The 21,745-nt window shown below is 36.2% G+C and overlaps 1 protein-coding gene across 3 annotated transcripts in view; it reads left to right on the top strand.

Moving 5' to 3' along the window:
- Positions 1 to 18,866, top strand: part of LOC136028166 (serotriflin-like) — a 173,264-nt gene extending 154,398 nt beyond the window's left edge. For all 3 annotated transcript variants that reach the window (XM_065705847.1, XM_065705850.1, XM_065705848.1), the window contains one exon: positions 18,412 to 18,866. In XM_065705847.1, the coding sequence (XP_065561919.1) occupies positions 18,412 to 18,784 (373 nt within the window). In that variant the 3' untranslated portion in view covers positions 18,785 to 18,866. The remainder of the gene's footprint in view (positions 1 to 18,411) is intronic.
- The last annotated feature ends 2,879 nt before the right edge of the window (positions 18,867 to 21,745 follow it).

Genomic DNA, 21,745 nt, shown 5'->3' on the forward strand with positions numbered 1-21,745 from the left:
TTAACATACAGGCTATCAAGAGGACATATGAGCAATGTCATAGCAACGGCTTGCTACATTAAGTTGAAACTTCCAGGACTTGAAGAGAGGGATTTTCAATTGATCAAAAGGCAATACGTTAATGCTACTGCTGCAACTAGTACTAGTGATATTACTATTAATACTGCTAGTAGTGATCCTAATATTACGACTGTGATTACTATTACAACTATACTTAAGGGTATGAAGGTGAAATTTTCATGAAATTTTTAGGGGGAAGGTGGCTGAATCACAACATGGCGTCGTTATGCTTGTTGTCTAAACGGCATTTCAGCAATATCTTAGGAGTAGGTTAGTCTGTCAAGTTGAAACTTGCAGAGCTTTTTGTGGGGGTGTTCGACTAGCCAAAAGACAAAATTTTCATCGTTTCGATACTGCTCATACTACTTCTACTACTACTATAATTACTACTTCTACTACTGCTATTGCCACTAAAGCTAAGACTACTATTATGAATTCCACTCCTACGGCTACTTCCATTACTGCTGGCACTGCCACTACTGCTACTATTGCTAAGGGCATTAAAGTGAAAAATTTGGGAAAAATTTGGGGAATATTGAAACTGTATTGAACTAAATCGGAACCCATTATGCACACAAAGGTTGCTCAAAGGATGGGTCAGCAATACTTCAGAAATGGTTGATGGTATTAAGCGGAACTTTGAGCGTGTGTTGAAGGGGATGTAGAAACAACCAAAGGTGCTATACGCATACTGCTACTAATGCTAATACATATGCAGCTTTAAAAAAGGTGACGAAGCAATATCTAAATAACGGCTTACATTACTATGTTAGACCTTTAAGGGTAAGTTGTGGCGGATTTTGAACTAGCCAGAAGGCACTATGGGTATACTATTAGTTCTACCGCTAAAGTCACTGTAACTAATGATGTTAAGGGTATTAAGGTGAAAAATTTATGGGACCTCTAGGGGGAGTTTCAGTTTAAACGAAAAAAACTATGTGTATGCAGGTTTTCAAAAGGGCAGCGCTACTCTATAAAAGCTAGCTATACCATTGAAACTTTTGATGGAGCTAGTTTGATTGGAAGTTAGAAGTTCTAGTGCCCTTTTTTACGAGTCAAAAGCGATTGGAGGACAAACAGCACTCTTTCCAAGCCCATTCATTTCCCAAAGACATCCAATCAATATTTTGAGACATCCATTTTGTTCAGCATAGTAAAACAGTCCAGTAACTATTCCTCAAGGGATACGGGGTTTATCAACTTTCTACAGTTCTGCAATGTGCCCATTATGCTTTATCACTACATCAAAAGACATTGTGTCTATGGTTGCCAATAATACATCTCAGCAATATTTCGAAAACTACCGGGGGTATTAAGTTGACATTTTCAGGGCTACTACTATTACTACTTCTGCTCTTAAAATTTAAATAAGTCAAAAGAATATAAGTATGTCCAGGTTGTCAAATAAAATAGATAGAATTTTTGGGAATGGTAAAACTCAATTAAAACCATATTATTTGCGTTGAGACGAAGAATTGTCGAAAAAATTCTTCAACATACAAATAGTAAGTCAAATTATGGATTTTATGTAAAAAAAAATAAAAGATATGCAAATTTTTTTTCATGAAAAAGACTGTTTCGATAAAAACGAAGAGAAATTAATCTAGAAAACTTTTTACACAAAACAAGTTTTTCAAATGGAAGTAAAAAGCTCCATTAAACCAAAAATGAGCAGAAATACTTTCAAATAATCTTCCAAGCATAAAACTATGACAGATCACCATCAATAAATAAATGAAACCCAAAAGTGAACAGAACCGAGTCAAACTCAAAACGAGCAAAAATTAACATGAGTAGAGTTGACAAACCCCATGCCTTTTCTAGACCAGAGCATGATTTGCACTTTACTGAAAAAAAAAAATACCATGGGTTGTCACTTTAATATGCATATACTGATATTTATTCCTTAAATTCTCAATAAATTTTATTATTTATTGAAGATAAAAAAGCGGAAACACCTTTATGTACTTTGTTTTCAGTAAAATGCTAATCGTGTTCTGGTCTTGAGAAGGTATGGTTTTTGTTTTAGCCATTTTGTTCAGCATAGTTAAAAAGTCTCAAAACTATACCTTTGCAGATAGCATGACCCTTCCCAGCCCCGGGGGATAGATCTTAAGTTCTAAAATTTGCCTGTTGTTTACGAAAGTTATTTGCTAGTGGGAAATTTATAGACATTTTTTAGGGGTGAGGATTTGTGATTGGTGTGAGTTTCTTTAGGGATAATTTTCCACGTGGAGGGAAACTTCCGGGAGTGAACTTTCCAGGGGCTCTGGAATTCAACAGAAATCCTATACGAAATTCTTTTTATTTGTATTACTTTCTCTTTGCCAGGGAAAATATTCCCGGGGTCGTCCGGTGGAAACTTTCAGCGTGTTTAGATTTCCGGGAAATAATACCCATGGAAGGGGAGACTTATGGAGTGATTTGAAAAACGATTAGAAGTTAGTGTTTTTCAAATCAAAGTATGCTAAGGAGAATTTTTAAGGCTGAGTCTTCCGCAAGAAATTTCATGGAGGGGGAGGGTATTTTCAGCTAGTATGGAATTGCCTGGAAGGAATCTTACGGGGGAATGTATTTTACGCCGGAGGAGCTTTCCAAGGAGGAGTTTTCCGAGAGTGGAGGGATTTTTTCATGGAGGATGAGCCAGAATTACCCGTATTATTTGAAAAACGAATAGAAATTTAAAAACTTAAAATAAACGATTAGAGTTTTTCAACTTAAAGTCAGAACTGAAAACGAACACAAATTATTGCGTAAATGAATGGGTTACCCCCTCCTCGATACCTTAAAGTTTATGCTAAAGTTTGACTGTTTGTCCTAATTTTTAAAAAGTAAAATTTTTTATCCCAACGATTTAAGGCTTTAAGTGATTTAGTATTTAAAGCCTTAGTCCTTAAGGCTTTAAGTGATTTAGTATTTGCAGCATCTAATTGATTAAAACTATATCATGGCAGTAGCGAATGCGATAATTTAGGCACAGAGAGTTGGTAAAGAATACATAATAAGCGCATGGACCTTAAAATAGCAAAGAAAATTGCTTTAAATGCTGTCAAATTAGGATCACCATCTTCACATAATCTGGTTAAACTATAGGGAGTTTATCATCGCCTTACGCCATACCATTTATGGTTTACTTTTTTCGCAACGGAAGTCATTTGTGGGCTAAACCATGAGTGGCAGTAAGAAACACCAGCCTAGCAGAATAAACGTGTAAGTAATTACATAAATGGAAGTTTTTGACAAGATATTCAGTCAAAACAAAGCCTGTATAAATCACTGGCTTACAGGCCCTTTTAAATTTGTAACGCCCATCGTGAAACTTCTTAATACCACAAGGAGGTTATTGCACCAAATAATTTAGCAGACAGTAGGAAGATATTTGTTAGGCAGATTTTGTCTCAGTCCCACCCTTTTAACCCACACATGACCTACGCCCTTTAACAACCTCTATGTTTTTAATTGTGTAACTCCAAGGCCAGTGTGATTCACTAAATTTTTAGTAAACATTAAATAGAGATGTGTAGTCTTATGATCAAATAGAGGTGAGTTCATATGGAACACAGGAGTGCTTTCCTATTGGAGGGTGAATATTCCAAGGGGAAGAAAGTTTCAGGGGGGAATTACTTGTAGATATTCGCTCTATTTTTTTACGAAATTACCCGTTTTTTTAAATAATAGAGTTAGGTATAATTAGTAGATCATTTGCAGAGTTCTATATATTAGTCTTGAATTACATATCTGTTTCAGGTACGTTGGGGTCAGAGTCATTTTTCCCGGTCCCAACCAACCTTGGGTTGGTTGAGCCCGGGAAGAATTAATTACAGCAACTCGTTTGGTGTTTCTTAAGTGTTAATTTCTTCATAGTGAAAGGTTGCTTAGATCTTTTTTGTCAAAATAGAACCATGGAATTAAAGCACTATAGTATTCATTACAAAAAAAAACCAAAGCATCAGATAAAAAAAAAGGCATCCATGTCTTGATCTTGGCTTGAAACAATCAGGAATCACTCTCGATACCACAAGGAATCCAAAGTTTTGTTAGGAATCCAAATGTGCCCAGAAAGAACTATTTTTGTATTCTGTATCTTTAAAGCGCAATATTTACTTCTCTCTTTTAAAAAATGTTCTTCTATATCTAAGAAAAGGTTATTTGGTACCTTCACTTTTTTTTATCTTGCCTTGAAACATACAAGGATCATTCCCTAGATCACAAGCAGTTGAAAATTTTGTTAGGGTAGGAGACGGGAATCAGGTGGTCATAGTTGCTTTTTGTCTCTGGTCAGTTTGAAACTTTCAGTCGTAGTTCTGCAGCACAAAAATACCCCAGTGTGCAAAATCAATTTAAGCTAAATTCACACTCCTTCCCCTCCCTTCCAAAAGATTTTAGCCCATAAAGGGCTAAGGAAAAGTTTTCCCAGCCAACTTGAAACTTACATCCTTTAGTTCTTCATCGAAAAGGGGCTACAATGCACAATTATTCTGTTAAAATGCATATTTTCCATAAATTAAATGCTGGAAGGAATTACAAGAATTTGGAAAGGGCCAAAGGAGCTCGGGAGGGACTAATAAGACCGTAAGGGACTAAAGGAAGTCAGCGGGAAACCAAAAGGAATCGATAGAAACTATGAATATCGAAAGGAACGAAAGGAAGTCAAAGAGACTAATGAAATTCAGAAGCGGCTTAGAATGTCAGAAAGCTCGAAAGAAGGTTCAAAGGAACCAGACAAACTTGGAAGAGTCAAAAAGGACTAATGGATATTCAAATGAGGGACAAAGGGAGGTTCACAGGAAGCTCAAAGGGAGGCTCAGAAAGTACTGAAGGTTCAACACTACAAGTTGTTGAAGAAAGAAACCTGGAAACTAATTATATTGAACAATACGGTATAAAATTATGTTCTAGAAAGCATTTTTAGAGTCAACGTTCAATTGGGATTTGCTCGCACTGGTGTGTAATTCCTTTGTAATGCTTTCGAATGGGCTTTAGCCCACTTCTTTTCATCTTGTCGAGTCCCCTATAACAGGTTACATATATGAACAAATAGTGCAAAACAAATGAAAAAGAGGTTAAACGAAGAGTACGTCGTTCAACTGGTCCCAACTGAAATTTCCAACTCACTTAAGCCTCCTGCTGATATTAATCCAGCTTAAAGGTGCTAAGACATTCCTTCGCCAGGTGAACTGGCTATGTACGAGAACTTGTCTTATCGGAAAATCCTCTGCTTACAGTAAACGGCTGGTGCCCTCCAGCCATTTGAACTGTGGCCTTTTTGGGAGTTTCTAACCGTGTTTTAAGATCGTGTACCGTTCTGACTGGAGTATACACAGTTACCCTTAATAGGCGACAGTGGTGTCGCTTGGGGGGCAATAGCCCCTCCAATAATTGGAGATTAAACTAAAATTCATTAAGTAACGTTGAAACTGTTGCTCGTTTTAAGCTTCAAATTTGCTCTTTATTTCGACCAGACATTTTTTTTTTTTATTAATCCCAGCTCTTTTTAATGTAAAAAACGCAAAAATTGGTGTTCCATTGTGCTTTCTCATTAATATTTATACAAATATACCACCTTTGAAGTCTTATCATCAAGGAAATGGGTCATCTACTTCTTATGCAAGATCAGCGTAACATCAACCAGGGAAAATTTTTGCTCTTGTTGGCAGGTCTAGTGCTTGAAATACATTATAGTGAGAAACAGGTTCGACTGTTTTCAATATCTAAATTAGATTATGGTATATTAATTTTGGATTTTTAGCTAGATTAAACAATTATTTGATACTTGGTCTGGGCTACCCCGTAGGGAAGTGCCGAAGGGATTCACACCTACAGAGGTCTAAGAACCTAAGACCCGGGTATTGAATGGTATTACGATTTTACTGTTATTGGAACTACTTCCAGTGGTACCAATAATGGGGGGAGGGTATTTGCCTCCTGAATTTTCCTAAATCCCTTGATCTCAAACATAAATTTTTATTTGGAATTATAATGCAAAAAAGAAGGAAAAAATTGTCCCCCTCCTTAAATTTTTTATAAGTATGGAATTGAGGCGGCTGAGAAGGGAATGTGTTAAAAAATAATTCTTAGACCTACTTCATAATGTGTAGAATAATTGTAGTTAACACATTTTGCCTGAAACTGCACTATGGTTTAGCCATAGCCCCACTACCTAGTATGTAAATACATAACCCAGATTATACTTTTCCAATGTATTTTGCTATGTGTCACTCTTGTCTTAACCCGTTAAATTGGATATAAAAAGATATTAAAGATAAATATTAAATAAGAAATCAAGTATTTTTAAACCAAATTACACGTTGTGAGTTTCATATTGCACTTTATGACTGCCTTCAAAGCTCAGAATTAGCTAATGAATAAGGTTTCAGAGATCCTGAAATGCATCGAAATTTTGCAACTGCACTATGGTTTAGCCATAGCCCCACTACCTAGTATGTAAATACATAACCCAGATTATACTTTTCCAACGTATTTTGCTATGTGGCACTCCTGTCTTAACCCGTTAAATTGGATATAAAAAAGATATTAAAGATAAATCAAACAGTTCGTGGTAACGAACTGTAGTAAGGAGCGATCCGGCTCAATAGTAACCAAAACTCTAAAAAATTGAATTTTGATATCAATAGGTACATCAAAAGAATCGCATTTTAATGCTGATTTTAAATATATAAGTTTCATCAAGTTTAGTCTTAGCCATCAAAAGTTACGAGCCTGAGAAAATTTGCCTTATTTAGGAAAATAGGGGGAAACACCCCCTAAAAGTCGTAGGATCTTAACGAAAATGACACCATCAGATTCAGCGTATCAGAGAACCCTACTATAGAAGTTTCAAGCTCCTATCTACAAAAATGTGGAATTTTGCATTTTTTGCCCGAAGACAAATCACGGGTGCGTGTTTATTTGTTTGTTTTTTTTTTTGTTTTTTTTTTTTGTTTTTTTTTCCCAGGGGTCATCGTATCGACCAAGTGGTCCTAGAATGTCGCAAGAGGGCTCATTCTAACGGAAATGAAAAGTTCTAGTGCCCTTTTTAAGTGACCAAAAAAATTGGAGGGCATCTAGGCCCCCTCCCACGCTCATTTTTTTCCCAAAGTCAACGGATCAAAATTTTGAGATAGCCATTTTGTTTAGCATAGTCGAAAATCATAATAACTATGATTTTTGGGGATGACTTGCTCCCCCACAGCCCCTGGGGGAGGGGTTGCAAGTTACAAGCTTCAACCAGTGTTTACATATAATAATGGTTATTGGAAAGTGTACAGACGTTTTCAGGGGGATTTTTTTGGTTTTGGGGGTAGGGTTGAGGGAGGGGGCTATGTGGGAGGATCTTTCCTTGGAGAAATATGCCATGGGGGAAAAAAATTCAATGAAAAGGGCGCAGGACGAATCTAGTCACGTTAGAAAAAAATGTCAAATTAAGAGCTTAATATACAATGCTGGGTGTTCGGAGCCTCTCTATTATGGAGTATAATTTGAAAATAACACAACTATACGAGCGATAAAACATGTATACCACAACCATAACTCAACTAACGAAAGAACTGCTAAGAGATAACACAACTATAAAGCGAAAACAGGTGAAAACTAACGGGAAAATAAACGAACTAAGAGGTGGAAGGGACCCAGAGAAAAAATATAATCCTTTTTCAATTTTGAGCCTAACTTCCGCAAAGGAGTAATAATGTCAGAAGCCCCGAAATACCGAATTATTTTCTTTTCAAACACTTCGTGGTAAGGAACTGTAGTAAGGGGCGACCCGGCTCAATAGTAAACGAAACTCTAAAAAACGGAATTTTGATGCTAAAAGATACATCAAAAGATTCAAATTTTTACGCTGATTCTAAATATTAAGTTTCAATTAATTTAGTCTTTGTCATCAAAAGTTACGAGCCTGAGAAAATTTGCCCTATTTTGGAAAAAAGGGGGAAACATCCATTAAAAGTCACAGAATCTTAACGAAAATCACACTATCGCATTCGGTATATCAGAGAACTCTATAGCAAAAATTTCAAGCTCCTATCTAAAAAATGTGGAATTTTGTATTTTTTGCCAGAAGACAAATCACGGGTGCGTGTTTATTTATTTGTTTGTTTTTTTTTTGTTTTTTTCCCAGGGGTCATCTTATCGACCAAGTGGTCCTAGGATGTCGCGAGAGGGCTCATTCTAACGGAAATGAGAAGTTCTAGTGCCCTTTTTAAGTGACCAAAAAATTGGAGGGCAAATAGGCCCCCTCCCATGCTCATTTTTTTCCAACAGTCAACAGATTAAAATTTTAAGATAGCCATTTTGTTCAACATAGTCGAAAACCATAATAACCATGTCTTTGGGAATGACTTACTCCCCCACAATCCCCGAGGGAGGGGCTGCAAGTTACAAACTTTGACCAGTGTTTACATATAGTAATGGTTATTGGGAAGTGTACAGACGTTTTCATGGGGATTTTTTGGTTTGGGGGTGGGGTTGATGGGAGAGGGCTTTGTGGGAGGATCTTTCCTTTGAGGAATATGTCACGGGGGAAGAAAAATTCAATGAAAAGGGCGCAGGATTTTCTAGCATTACTATAAAAAAAAACAATGAAAAAATAAACATGAAAACGTTTTTTCAAATGAAAGTAAGGAATAGCATTGAAATTTAAAACGAACAGAGATTATTACGCATATGAGGGGTTCTAAAAATACTTTAGCATAAAGAGCGAGGTATTTAGGAGGAGATAAATACCCCGCTCTTTATGCTAAAATATTTTTAGTGATTTCAACTATTTATTCTACGGCCTTTTTGATTCAGGGGTCATTCTTAAAGAATTGGGACAAAACTTACGATTTAGTGTAAAGAGCGAGGTATTAACGAGGGTACAAACCCCCTCGTACACATAATAAAAATATAAGAATATAAAAGTTTGTTATGTAAGTTAATTCTTAAGTTACGTATATTTTTTACTAATAAAAACGTTCGTTGAATATTAAAAGTTCTAGTAGCCTTTTAAAGTAACCGAAAAATTGGAGGGCAGCTAGGCCTCCTTCCCCACCCCTTATTTCTCAAAATCGTCTGATCAAAACTAAGAGAAAGCCATTTAGCCAAAAAAATTAATATACTAATTTCATTTCAATAATTTATGTGCGGAGAGCCAAAATCAAACATGCATTAATTCAAAAACGTTCAGAAATTAAATAAAAAAAACTAGTTTTTTTTAACTGAAAGTAAGGAGCGACATTAAAACTTAAAACGAACAGAAATTACTCCGTATATGAAATGGGTTGTCCCCTCCGCAGTCCCACGCTCTTTACGCTAAAGTTTTTAATTGTTTTAAAAAGTAGAATTGTGGCAAAGAGTCAAACTTTAGCGTAAAGAGCGAGGGACTGCGGAGGGGACAACCCATTTCATATACGGAGTAATTTCTGTTCGTTTTAAGTTTTAATGTCGCTCCTTACTTTCAGTTAAAAAAAACTAGTTTTTTTTATTTAATATTAATTAAGAAATCAAGTATTTTTAAACCAAATTACACGTTGTGAGTTTCATATTGCACTTTATGACTGCCTTCAAAGCTCAGAATTAGCTAATGAATAAGGTTTCAGAGATCCTGAAATGCATCGAAATTTTGCAACTGCACTATGTTTTAGCCATAGCCCCACTACCTAGTATGTAAATACATAACCCAGATTATACTTTTCCAACGTATTTTGCTATGTGGCACTCCTGTCTTAACCCGTTAAATTGGATATAAAAAAGATATTAAAGATAAATATTAAATAAGAAATCAAGTATTTTTAAACCAAATTACACGTTGTGAGTTTCATATTGCACTTTATGACTGCCTTCAAAGCTCAGAATTAGCTAATGAATAAGATTTCAGAGATCCTGAAATGCATCGGAAACGTAAAGTTCCTATGACATTAGATGGGGGGGGTACAATAGTTCCATATGAGACAACGCAAGACTTTTTCAAAAATACAGTGCTGCGTTCTGTTATTGATGTTGTAACTACAGAGATTGAAAGTCGGCTAAAAGAGAACAGTTAAGACGTTTTGAACAACTTAAGCGTAATGCTAGGTACAAACGAAATGAACAAGCATGTGTTTTGGCTGAAAAACGCTTGAAATGTGGGTTTCCACTGATATTTGATCTTTTCAAACTGTACTTCACTATTCCCATGAATTCTGCGTCGTGTGAAAGATCTTTTTCTTGCCTTCGATGGTTGAAGATATACTGCCACAACATTTGGGGTAAGAAAAATTATCTTCTCTTGCACTGTCGGCAATTGAAAGAGAAGCACAAATTGATCTTGATAAAATGAAAAAGGAATTTCGTATAGAGAAAACATATACGACTACAAGTTTCGTAACTAGTCTGTGTGTATTGTAGGTTTATCTTATGTGTACATTCGTCTAATTTTAAAATATCCTAAGGTTCATGTTACAATATAATATTAGACTTGGAATTATATGTAATAAAACTTGGAATTATCTTGTATTCTTGCTTTTGCTTTATATGGCCCGCTTATTGCAATGCTATTTATTTGCAAATCCACTACCAAATCGAATTAATAAAAAATTATAAGTTATATTTCCGTATAGTACAACTTTAGCACAACAAATTTAATCTTACAGAGTCAAAATCTGTTCAAAATTGTGTTCAACTAAATAGCACAATCCATGGGGCTGTTGGAATGGTGCTTTGTTCAACTATAAGATAGAGCATCTTGTGCTGGGATGGGAAATTGGGGATGCCGGGGGGGGGGTAAGTTCTGTAGCATTAGTGATGAAGCCTGCTGAGAAAAAGCCAGATGTATATGAAATACACCTTAGCCCACGCAACAGCTTTTTTAAACTATACTATTGTAGCCTGCAGCCACTCATTGCTGATAATCTTTATAAAAGCTTAATTACCATCACTTAATTTATGTTTATTTAATCTTTTTTTTTTATTATTTATTATGTATTGTGTAATATTTTGAATTTAACCTAGTATCGTCTTCGGTAAATGGTAACTTTTCTTCAGTAGCGCTCGAATAAAATTCTTGCTCCCCTCCAATAAAAGTGCTGGTACTACGTCCCTCAGCGCCCGGGGGATATTTCCAGGGAAATTAACATAAAAGATACGTACAAGATAACATTAGAAAATACGAGATAAAAAAATATTTTTAATTAAGTATAACTAGGCTAGGCCCTTTGAATATTTTTCTTGGCTTCTAGATCGTGATTTAGCCTGTGTCTATGCATATGATGTTTAAATACCTCATAATATTTTTCGTGCTTTAATGACTGTAGTGAGCCGTTTTTGTGTGAACATTTTTGTGATTGTCCTGCATCTGCTATCCGTGAGACGAATGGCGTACAAAAATGCATCAATGGGAACCAAGGGTAAGCCATTTGCTCTTCGATGGGTCAAAGGCGATCGGCTGCATTCACTACATTAGTAGACTTTAGCAACGTTGATAACCCAGGCCAGGTCTCACTGGCATATATCATGATTGAGGTGACGCCAGCATTAAGTATTTTCGGTACTTGTGCATGATTCAGAACACACTCAATAAGTGAAGTTAGGTTCTTTCGTGAAACAAACTACGTTGCCATTTTATGAGAAAAGCTAGTTTCATAGCCACAAAGACAAAACTCAATTTAGTTTTGACAAAACTACAATTAACAAGTTTTTTTTATCTGTATTCAATTTATTTTGTTTCGAAATGGCACTCCTTTAACTTGGCTCTACATTGAACAAGTATAATCTTTTATAAAGTGTTTAAGATGTAAACATACCAGGGCGTTAAATTTAATTTACTTCCAAGACGCTGCATTAGGTGACATTTGAATGAAGGCTAAGTACCGCATGTTGCAAAACTTGAAAAGGTAACAAGTAAAAAAAATTGGCAGGGAGAAAGTAATGAATTTTCATGAGATTACTCACCGGAAACTGAATCTGGTTATTCAGTATTCATCAAGATCGGCCTGCCTTAGTTTTGAAGATACGTATCTGGACCACATGATATTGACATTTAAAGTAATGGACCTTAATGAAAGAGAAATGACCGTAAACTTCTAGGGCACATCATGAATTTGTTCTATTTTTAATGTACAAAATCATTATGGATGATAATGTCAGAGCTACTGTCACCAAAGATTTTAAATGCAATTATTGAGGTCCCAACGAGCTGAGCCTCTGCATACAATTTTTTTTTTTTTAAATTAAACTTTAACCTCTGGAACGTTTTTCGAATTGGTCTTAACTGAGTTTTTGACAGTAAAAAAACTCCTGTGGGACCTGAGGCCTGTAGATCCACCGTGTGGTACCCAACCTACTCTTCTATGGGTTATTCTCATCATGTTATCACGCAGGTTCTACAGTGGACGCTTGCTAGGCTTGATTGCTTGCAGGTTTAATGGCGATCTCTGACAATGGAGCACGCAATATCCTGCACATAGTGTGTCTTCGTAGTTTGACCAATATCTCGAGACAAAAAATTGTTGTTTGACATGATTCGCAAAAACTCTATCCGACTAAATTTCTGAATTACTTAAAAGATGAATAGAATAAATCAATGATAGGATTTGTGCTAATAGATGGTAATACTGTCAGAATATCTACCAAAATCCCAATAATGTGCAGTGACTGCCAAGGTTGTATCCAGGGGGGCTTGAACCCCCCCCCCCCCCCAAAAAAAAATGTTTGTCATGCTCGTGAAAACGTGACAAAAATGTATATAAACAAATTTTATGAGTTTTTTAAGTTTTGGCAGCCCCCTCCCCGAATAAAAATTCTGAATACGGTCCTGGTGATTAACAGTGGTTTAGCCTGCCAAAAACACCTGACGATTCCGTAAAAAAAAAATAGCATTCAGTAGTAGTGTTTGCTTTTTCAGTAGCCACTCATGAGATAGCTATTGGTTAAGGAACAGGCTAATGTAATATTGGGGGTTAGTTTCATCTTTGATTTTAAGTGGACAAGAACAACTAACCACAAAAACATTAAGTTTATGAACCGGTCGAACATGAATTAACTATTGCGAAGTGATCTAAAATCTCGAAATTTTCGTTATATTTTTCAACACATTACAAACAATGTCGATTTTTTGCGTTTGTTTAAATTTCACCCAACCTAAAAAGATCCCTTTCCCGAAAATAAACTTATGACAACAGTTTCAAAGTTGTGCGCGAATTGAGCAAAAATTCAAAGGCGATTCCATTTTCTGAACATCCTTCATCTGATGACTGGAACTTCTTATTTTACTGAGCTCTGTGGCTGAGTTTAGAATCATATTAGTAAACGGTTTGAGTGATATGATCCGCAGCAACTCCTTTTTTCTGGAACCAATATGGCATAGTTTTTTGGAAAATATTGGGCTGACTCATTGGATGACTGGAAGTCATTTTTGTTTATGATCTCTGCAGTGTCCTCAAAATCACCCAAGTAAAAAGTCTGGATGATGTAATCCTTCATTCATCCTCTTTTCTAGAGCCAGCAAACTATAGGGGTAAATGGATGATGTCTATGAAAGCCTTTTCAAAGTGGGAAAGTTGTTACCCGGAAAAGTATAGGTCTTGTACAAATCAGCAATCCTGATTTCGATCGTAGAAATTACATTTTAGCTTAGACCTAAATCCTGTACAAACTAACAAATGAAAGAACTAGTTAAACTCAGCGTTTTATGGGCTATATCGGGAGGTTTGACACCAATCGAATGGTATCCAATGTCTTCATGGAATTGAAAACTATCCAATACTATTCAAAGTACCCTTGCTAGGTGACTAACTAGTTTTACAAATAGTCTTACGGTAAAATAGCACAACGAGCAATCCTTCTCCCAGTTAAAGTTATGAAGAAACACACCTTGTTACGTTTTTCAACATGAAAACAGAAGAATTATGAGCTTAGTAATTTTTTGGCTCATTCAGTGATTTTTTCCAAAGGCGTTAGTGGCTTTACTTTCGACACACTCCATATATAAGAAGTTATAAAATTTCCATAGAAAAATCTGATTTCAAAAGCATGTAATTAGGGTCATAAATGTAAATAATCCATAAAAAAAAAATTATCTCCAAAGGAGCTAAAAAGTAAACAATATGCTGATTTTTCCTGTTATGCGAAAGAATGGGATTTCTCAAGGCTAAGAATCAGTGTTGTTGCTTGGGGGGCAGTTGCCCCCCAATAATTTGGAGGAAAACTATGATTTAAATAGTAATTTCAAAACTGTTGCTCGTTTTTAAGCTTCAAATTCGCTCTTTATTTCGACCAGATAATTTTTTAACTATCCCAGCTCGTTTTTAATGTAAAAAACGTGAAAAATAGAGGTCTGTTGCGCTTCCTCATTAGCATTTATGAAAATATAGCGCCATTGAAATCTTATCATCAAGTTAATAGGTCACCTCTTATGCAAGCTCAGCGCAACATCAACCAGGGAAAATTTTTCTCTTGTTGGCAGGTCTAGTGCTTGAAATATATTATAGTGAGAAACAGGTTCGACTGTTTTCAATATCTGAACTAGACTATGGTAAAATAATTTTGCGGTTTAAACTAGATTAAGAAATTATGTGATATTTGGTCTTGGCTATCCCGTAGGCCAGTGCCTATACGATTCAGACCTACAGAGGTCTAAGAACCTAAAATCCCGAGTATTGAATGAAATTAGGCTTTTGTTGCTATTGAAATCAATTCCAGTGGCGCCAATCACGAATGAGGGGGTATTTGCCTCCTGGATTTCCCCCCATCTCTTGATTTCAAAAATAATTTTTATTTGGTATTTTCATAGAAAAAGAAGAAAAAATTGTCCCCTCTTTCTTATAAGTATCGAATTGAGGCTGTTGAGAAGGATATATGTTAAAAAAGCAATTTTTATATATAATTCATAATGTGTACAATAATTGTAGATAACACATTTTGACTGCAGCTGCACTGAAATTCACCCACTATCACGACCTCTCTAGTATGCAAATATATAAACAAATTATATATTTCCCATGTATTTTCCCATGCATCACTCTCTTTTCAACCCGTGAAATTAAATGAAAAATTTATTATATATTTAAGATATTTAACTTAAATATTAAATAATAAAACTGCAAGTTTTCTGAACAAAAATACACGCTGTGGGTTTCCTATGGTACTTTATGATTGCCTTCACAGCTCAGAATCAGCTAATAAATGTGATTTTAAAGGTCCTGAATTGCCCTGGAAACGTAAAGTTCCAGTGAAATTAGGTGGGGGTACAATAGTTCCAAATGAGAAACCGCAGAGTTTTCAAAAATACAGTGTTGTATCCTGTTATTGATGTTGTAGCTACAGAGATTGAAAGTAGGCTAGAAGAGAACAGTTTGGATGTTTTCAACAACTTAAGCGGAATGCTAGGTGCAAACGAAATGAACAAAGACAGTGTAAGCTTTGTTTGTGAATATTATAAGCTTGATTTTGAACAATGCATGTCTGAGCTACAGTGCTTTTACGGAATCAAGGAAATAATAAACGAAAACATTCTAGAAAAATCATCTGTTTTTGCTGAAAAAACTTGAAATGTGTGTTTCCTCTCATATATGATCTATTTAAACTGACTTCACTATTCCTATGAATTCTGCATCGAGTGAAAGATCTTTTTCTTGCCTTTGATGGTTAAAGACATACTTCAGTAACAATACGGTGCAAGAAAGATTATCTTCACTTGCACTGTTGACAACTGGAAGAGAAGAACAAATTAATCAAAAGAAGTACAAGTACAAGTTGAAAGAGAAGGATAAAGTAATAAAGGAATTTAATATAGAAAAACATAGACAACTACAGTTTTCGTAACAAGTCTGTGTAATACAGAGCCAAAACATTGATTTTTTTATTCCAGGATTAAGTGTGTATTGCAGGTTTATTTTATAATGAAAAAAGAAATCACCAATGCAACAGCACAAACACACACAGAATTAAACACACACCATAAAACAGAAAAGAATAGACAGAAGGAGAAAGGGAGACTGTTTTCCTGCTTAATTAATTAATATATATCAGTACTTGAATGAGGCCGTAACCCCACTCATCCATCCAATTACATAGGTCAAACAACATAGCCGTACACAATCAACCGTAAAAAATAATCCATGGACAGACAGTCGTAAGTAAGTATATGTCGTCACAACCAAATTAATATTATAGAGTCAAAATCTGTTCAAAATTGCGTGCAAATGAATAGCACAATACTTGGGGCTGTTAGAATGGTCCATGGCTCAACTATAAGATTAACTATCTTTTACTGGGATGAGAGGTTGGGGGACTGGAGGGGGATAGGTTCTGCAACATTGGTCGTGAAGCCTGCTGAAAAAAGCCGAACATATATGAAATTCACCTTAATCTACGAAAAGCCTTTTTAAACTATACTAATGTCGCCAGCAGCAACTCGTTGCGGATAATTTTAGTAAAAGCTCGATCACCAGTTTTGTGTTGATTTAATGTGTGTTTATTATTTATTTATTATTATTATTATTACTAGCTGTTGGGGTGGCGCTTCGCGCAACCCTAACACCTAGTTGGTGGGGGCGCTTCGGACTCCCCCAAGCCCCCCGTGCGCGTAAGTCGTTACGCGCCATATTAGTTACACGCCATTCTAGTTGTATCCCTGTGTCCCACCTATGAATATATATATATATATATATATATATATATATATATATATATATATATATCATGAAAAGATAAATCACCAATGCTACAGCACAAACACAAAAAAAAAAAAAAAAAAAAGAGAGACAGAAGGAGAAAAGGAAGACTGTTTTCCTTAATTAGTGATTAATATAGACCAGCACTTGAATGAGGCCTTAACCCTACTCATCCATACAATCACATAGGTCAAACAGTATAGCCACACACAATCAACCATAAAGAATAATCCATGGACAGGCAGTCATGTCGTCAATAAGTATAAGTTGTCATTTACCGAACAATAGAAAAAATAATATAGACAAATAATTCAGAGGCAACACCCAACATAAGGGCTCATCAGGAGAATACACTGGCCTATATAGGGTTTCATATATATATATGAAACCCTATACATATACATATACATATATATATATATATGTGTGTGTGTGTTTTTAACTACGTAAAACTTGCTAATATACAACATTCTTCGCTGTCCCATTCTCTGTGCATATAAATAGATTGTCAAGTTTACCGACTCTTGAACATGCAACATATAATTGTCCATGGGAAAAACAATCCGTATTCAGATCTATACCTCATTATTCTAATGATAGCTTTGTTGATGGTGATTGCTAATCGAACATTCCCTGCGTCCCGGTCGTCATTTACATATCCCCCCTGTGCCCCCAAGCGTCCCCGTTGTAGTTGTGTGCCTGTGTCCCGGTATTCATTTATATTCCCTGTGTCCCGGTCGTTATTGGTACCCCGTTGCCCCAGTCTGCAATTTCCCTTTGAGTGTCCCGGTCGTCATTTATATTCCCTGTGTCCCGGTCGTCATTTGTGTCCTGGTGTCCCGGTCTGTAATTTCGTCAGCCGACAAACATGACGTCAGTCGACAGACACACAAACAAACAACTTATTTTTATATATATAGATTTATTTTTATGATTTATGTATTGGGCAATATTCTGAATTTAACCTAGTAGCACCTTCGGTAATGGTAACTTTTCTTCAGTAGTGCTCGAATAAAAGTCTTGCCCCCCCCCCCAGTAAAAATGCTGGCACCACGCCTCTGCTAAGAATGAAAGGAAAAACTTGGGAAAAGGAAATGAACTACGCTGAGAATCTAAGTCTTGCAACCTGCCTTGTCACTAACTCATTAAAAGTTGTACCGAAGCCACAGGTTCTACGACCGAAAATGCAGTTTGAAATGGTTTGATTGCATTGGAATGCTTTTCTAATCAGCTCTTGATGTAGGTTGAAAGATGCTGGACCGCCTGAATTTTTACTTATTTCATTTCTTTTCTAAAGGACTGATTTCATGTCAAGAGGAAGGTGCTACCTTGCTAATTTAGTAGGAGTCCGCAGTGTGGTTGGTTGTTAACTTGTCTTTTTCCTTCTACAAAGTGTACACTAATTTTTTCTAGTGTTCTCTCAACAACGACACATACTTATTCTTACAAGTAAATTCCAGGTATATTCAAACTATTCAGTTTATGTGATTGGATATTTAAAATCTGGATTCTTCTGAAAGAATAAAAGAAGGTGACTCCACCTAAAAAGCTACTTAATTATCCTTCTTTGACAGCTTGTCAGCTTTGAGATAGCAGACTGACATCTTCCTTTTGAATCTTTTCTTTATAGCCATGTAAACATGTCTGTCACATTTTACTATCGCCTTCACAGCTGCAAAGTGTATTACATAATTACAACACTAATGAATATTTTTTATTCTAGTGGCAACTATGTCGAACGCCTTGGATTTCCATATAAATCAGGACAATCGTGTGGTCGGTGTCAGTCTTCTTGCAAAGCTAATAAACTGTGTACGAATTCATGTCAATACGCCGACTTATGGGTGAATTGTCGAGAACTGAACATGAAATGGAACAATTGGTTGTGTCATACGACAAACACACCTGAAGGTAGAGAAAGATATAGACATTGCAGAGCAACATGCTCATGTCAATCCAAGATTTATACTAGGATTACAAGTATCAAAAGAAGATACAGTTACCGACGAAGACTGAATAACTCTGTGAGATACAGACATGGGAAAAGGAGTGCTCGCAGTCGAAAGAGGAATGTTACTCATAATGGACTAATATAAATTTTAGCTTGGATTCTTAGCCTTTTACGTTTTGATGACTGTTTAACTTTTTAATGAGTACAATTGAATTGTTTTTTATGTATTTATTAGTAGTTTAGCTTCTATTAATCTAGGCCCAGGCCAAATTATATATTGGTCATCACTGAAACCAACGTAAATTTTACCATCATTGTAGGATGTGCATAGAATACACATAAATTTATGTTGAGGGGGAATGAGGCTCCTTGGATCATGAGTTTTTGCAAAATAAAAGAGTGTACATTTTTCCTATTTTCCTGTCGCCATACATCCTATTTAACTGGTTATTACAAAGCCCATACCCCCCTCCTATATCCGTATCCTCAAGCCTTGTTAGTATCTACTATCTGCATATATATTGCTTAAACTATGTTTAGGTTAAAAATTAGCAAGCTGACCTTTGAAATGGTTCATCCCTCTATGTGACCTCTACAACACAAGAAGAAAACAAACCTACTCCTTGGAGTGTGTTATTGTCGGGTGCTGGAATGAGCAGATTTGTCACCTAAAGCCCCCTCCTCCCCTTGGCTCTTCCCTCGAAGAGCTTGCGAAGTTTCGTAAGATTATATTTTCAAGATATTATGATTATGTGTTTAAGGGTGTATCTTAAGAATTCTTTTGTTTTTTTTATGAAAAAAATCTGTTGCCCAATTGACCTATTGAGCTTGCCTAAAATTAGAAAAAAAAATACTACACCATTTAATATCCTATAAAAAAATCTTCCAGGAAAGGAATTCGGATTCAAGTTGCAGTGTGTGTTTGCAGCTTTGGAATCATTCTATTACATGCAATCACCAGGTACTGAGTAAAGAGTTATTCCTATTCTAATTTTTTTTAAACTAAGTTTACTCGCTACGACTGTAATCTTTGAAAATCATCTTGTCACTTTTGTTATAATTTAGTAATATAAAATAAATGCATATCCTATTTCTTCGGCTTTTCCTCTCTTTCTTTCTTTCAGGGTTTATAGTGCTTGTGCCACTATCCTGTTCTAATTTGGTTAAAAGTTAGTTTTCTTCATCTTTTGGAGTTTGAAACGCAGCCAAACATCATCAAATTCATTGATAGTACATTTTATCAAGATTACGCTTCCTTATTGATGAGCCTTCTTTCCCTTGGTCTATTCCTAAACTCCATCCTTTGTTTTGGTAAGGCCGAGACCCTGGCACTAAGTCACCCTGGTATGGTTGACGAAGACTGCATTTAGGTTTACTTTAGATGATCAAGATGACATCCGAGGGTAAAGAATAACCAACAAGTTTCGGATCTTCACTCTCAGAAAAAATTAACGACGGAACTTAGGGATGGTCCATACAAAAAATCATGGAGCAATTGCTGTCCCCGGCCACGACATGGGGGCATAGTAAAAAAAAAACAAGAGCTAAGAGCTGATATGGCACTTGTGACGAGGCAAGAAGAGCTAAGAGCTCATATGGTATGAGCTCTAACAAAATTGTAAGAATCAATAGATTGATTTAAAAGGAAAATCAGAGGCCTAATGCCGGTCAGGATTTAAAATAAGAGCTCTGAGTCACGATGTCCTTCTAAATATCAAAATTCATTAAGATCCGATCACCCACTCGTAAGTCAATTTGTGCAGCTCCCTGACACGCCTACCAATTTTCATCGTCCTAGCACGTCCAGAAGCACCAAACTCGCCAAATCACTGAACCCTTCCCCCCAACTCCCCCAAAGAGAGCGAATCCAGTCTCATCCCGATTCCTCCACTCCAAGTGTTTTCCAAGATTTCCCCCTCCAGCTCCCCCCTATGTCAAAAGATCTGGTCGGGATTCAAAATAAGAGCTCTGAGACATAAATTCCTTCTAAATATCAAATTTCATTAAGATCCGATCACTTATTTGTAAGATAAAAAATACCCCAATTTTTACGTTTTCCAAGAATTCTGGTTTCCCCCTCCAACTCCCCCCAATGCCACAGGATCTGGTCGGAATTTAAAATTAGAGCTTTAAAGCACAAGATCCTTCTAAATATCAAATTTCATTAAGATCTGGTTACCCTTTCGTAAGTTACAAATACCTCAATTTTCAAAATTACCCCCCCCCCAACTCTAACAAAGAGAGCAGATCCGGTCCGGTTATGTCAGTCACGTATCTTAGACGGGTTTTTATTCTTCCCATCCAGTTTTATCCTGATCTCTCCGCTTTAAGTATTTTCTAAGATTTCTGGCCCCCCCAATGACGCTGGATCCAGTTGAGATTTAAAATAAGAGATCTGAGTTACGAGGTCCTTCTAAATATGAAATTTCATGAAGATCCGATCACTCCTTCGTAAGTTAAAAATACATCATTTTTGATAATTTTGCAGAATTAACCCCCCTCCCTCTCCAATAGAAAGGAACCTCCTAATTATGTAAATTACGTATCTAAGACTTGCGATTATTTTTCCCACCAAGTTTCTTCCCGATCTCTCCAAGTTAAGCGTTTTCCATGATTTTAGGTTCCCCCATCCCAAACTCCCCCCAATATCACCAGATCCGGTCGGGATCTAAAATAAGAGCTTTGAGACACGATATCCTTCTAAATACCAAATTTCATTGAGATCCGATCACCCGTTCGTAAGTTACAAGTACCTCATTTTTTAATTTTTTCAAAATTAACCCCCCCCAACTATCCCAAAGAGAATGGATCCATTCCGGTTATGTCAATCATGTATCTAGGACTTGTGCTTATTTTTCCCACCAAGTTTCATCCCGATCCCTCCTCTTTAAGTGTTTTCCAAAATTTTAGGTTTCCTCCTCCCAACTCCCACCCAGTGTCACCAGATCCGATCGGTATTTAAAATGAGAGCTCTGAGACACGATATCTTTCTAAATATCAAATTACATTGAGATCCGATCACCCGTTCGTAAGTTAAAAATACCTCACTTTTTCTAATTTTTCAGAATTACGGGCCCCCACTTCCCTCCAGATGGTCAAATTGGGA

The sequence above is a fragment of the Artemia franciscana genome, chromosome 6 (assembly GCF_032884065.1).
Source record: "Artemia franciscana chromosome 6, ASM3288406v1, whole genome shotgun sequence".
NCBI classification, from domain to species: Eukaryota; Metazoa; Arthropoda; class Branchiopoda; order Anostraca; family Artemiidae; genus Artemia; species Artemia franciscana.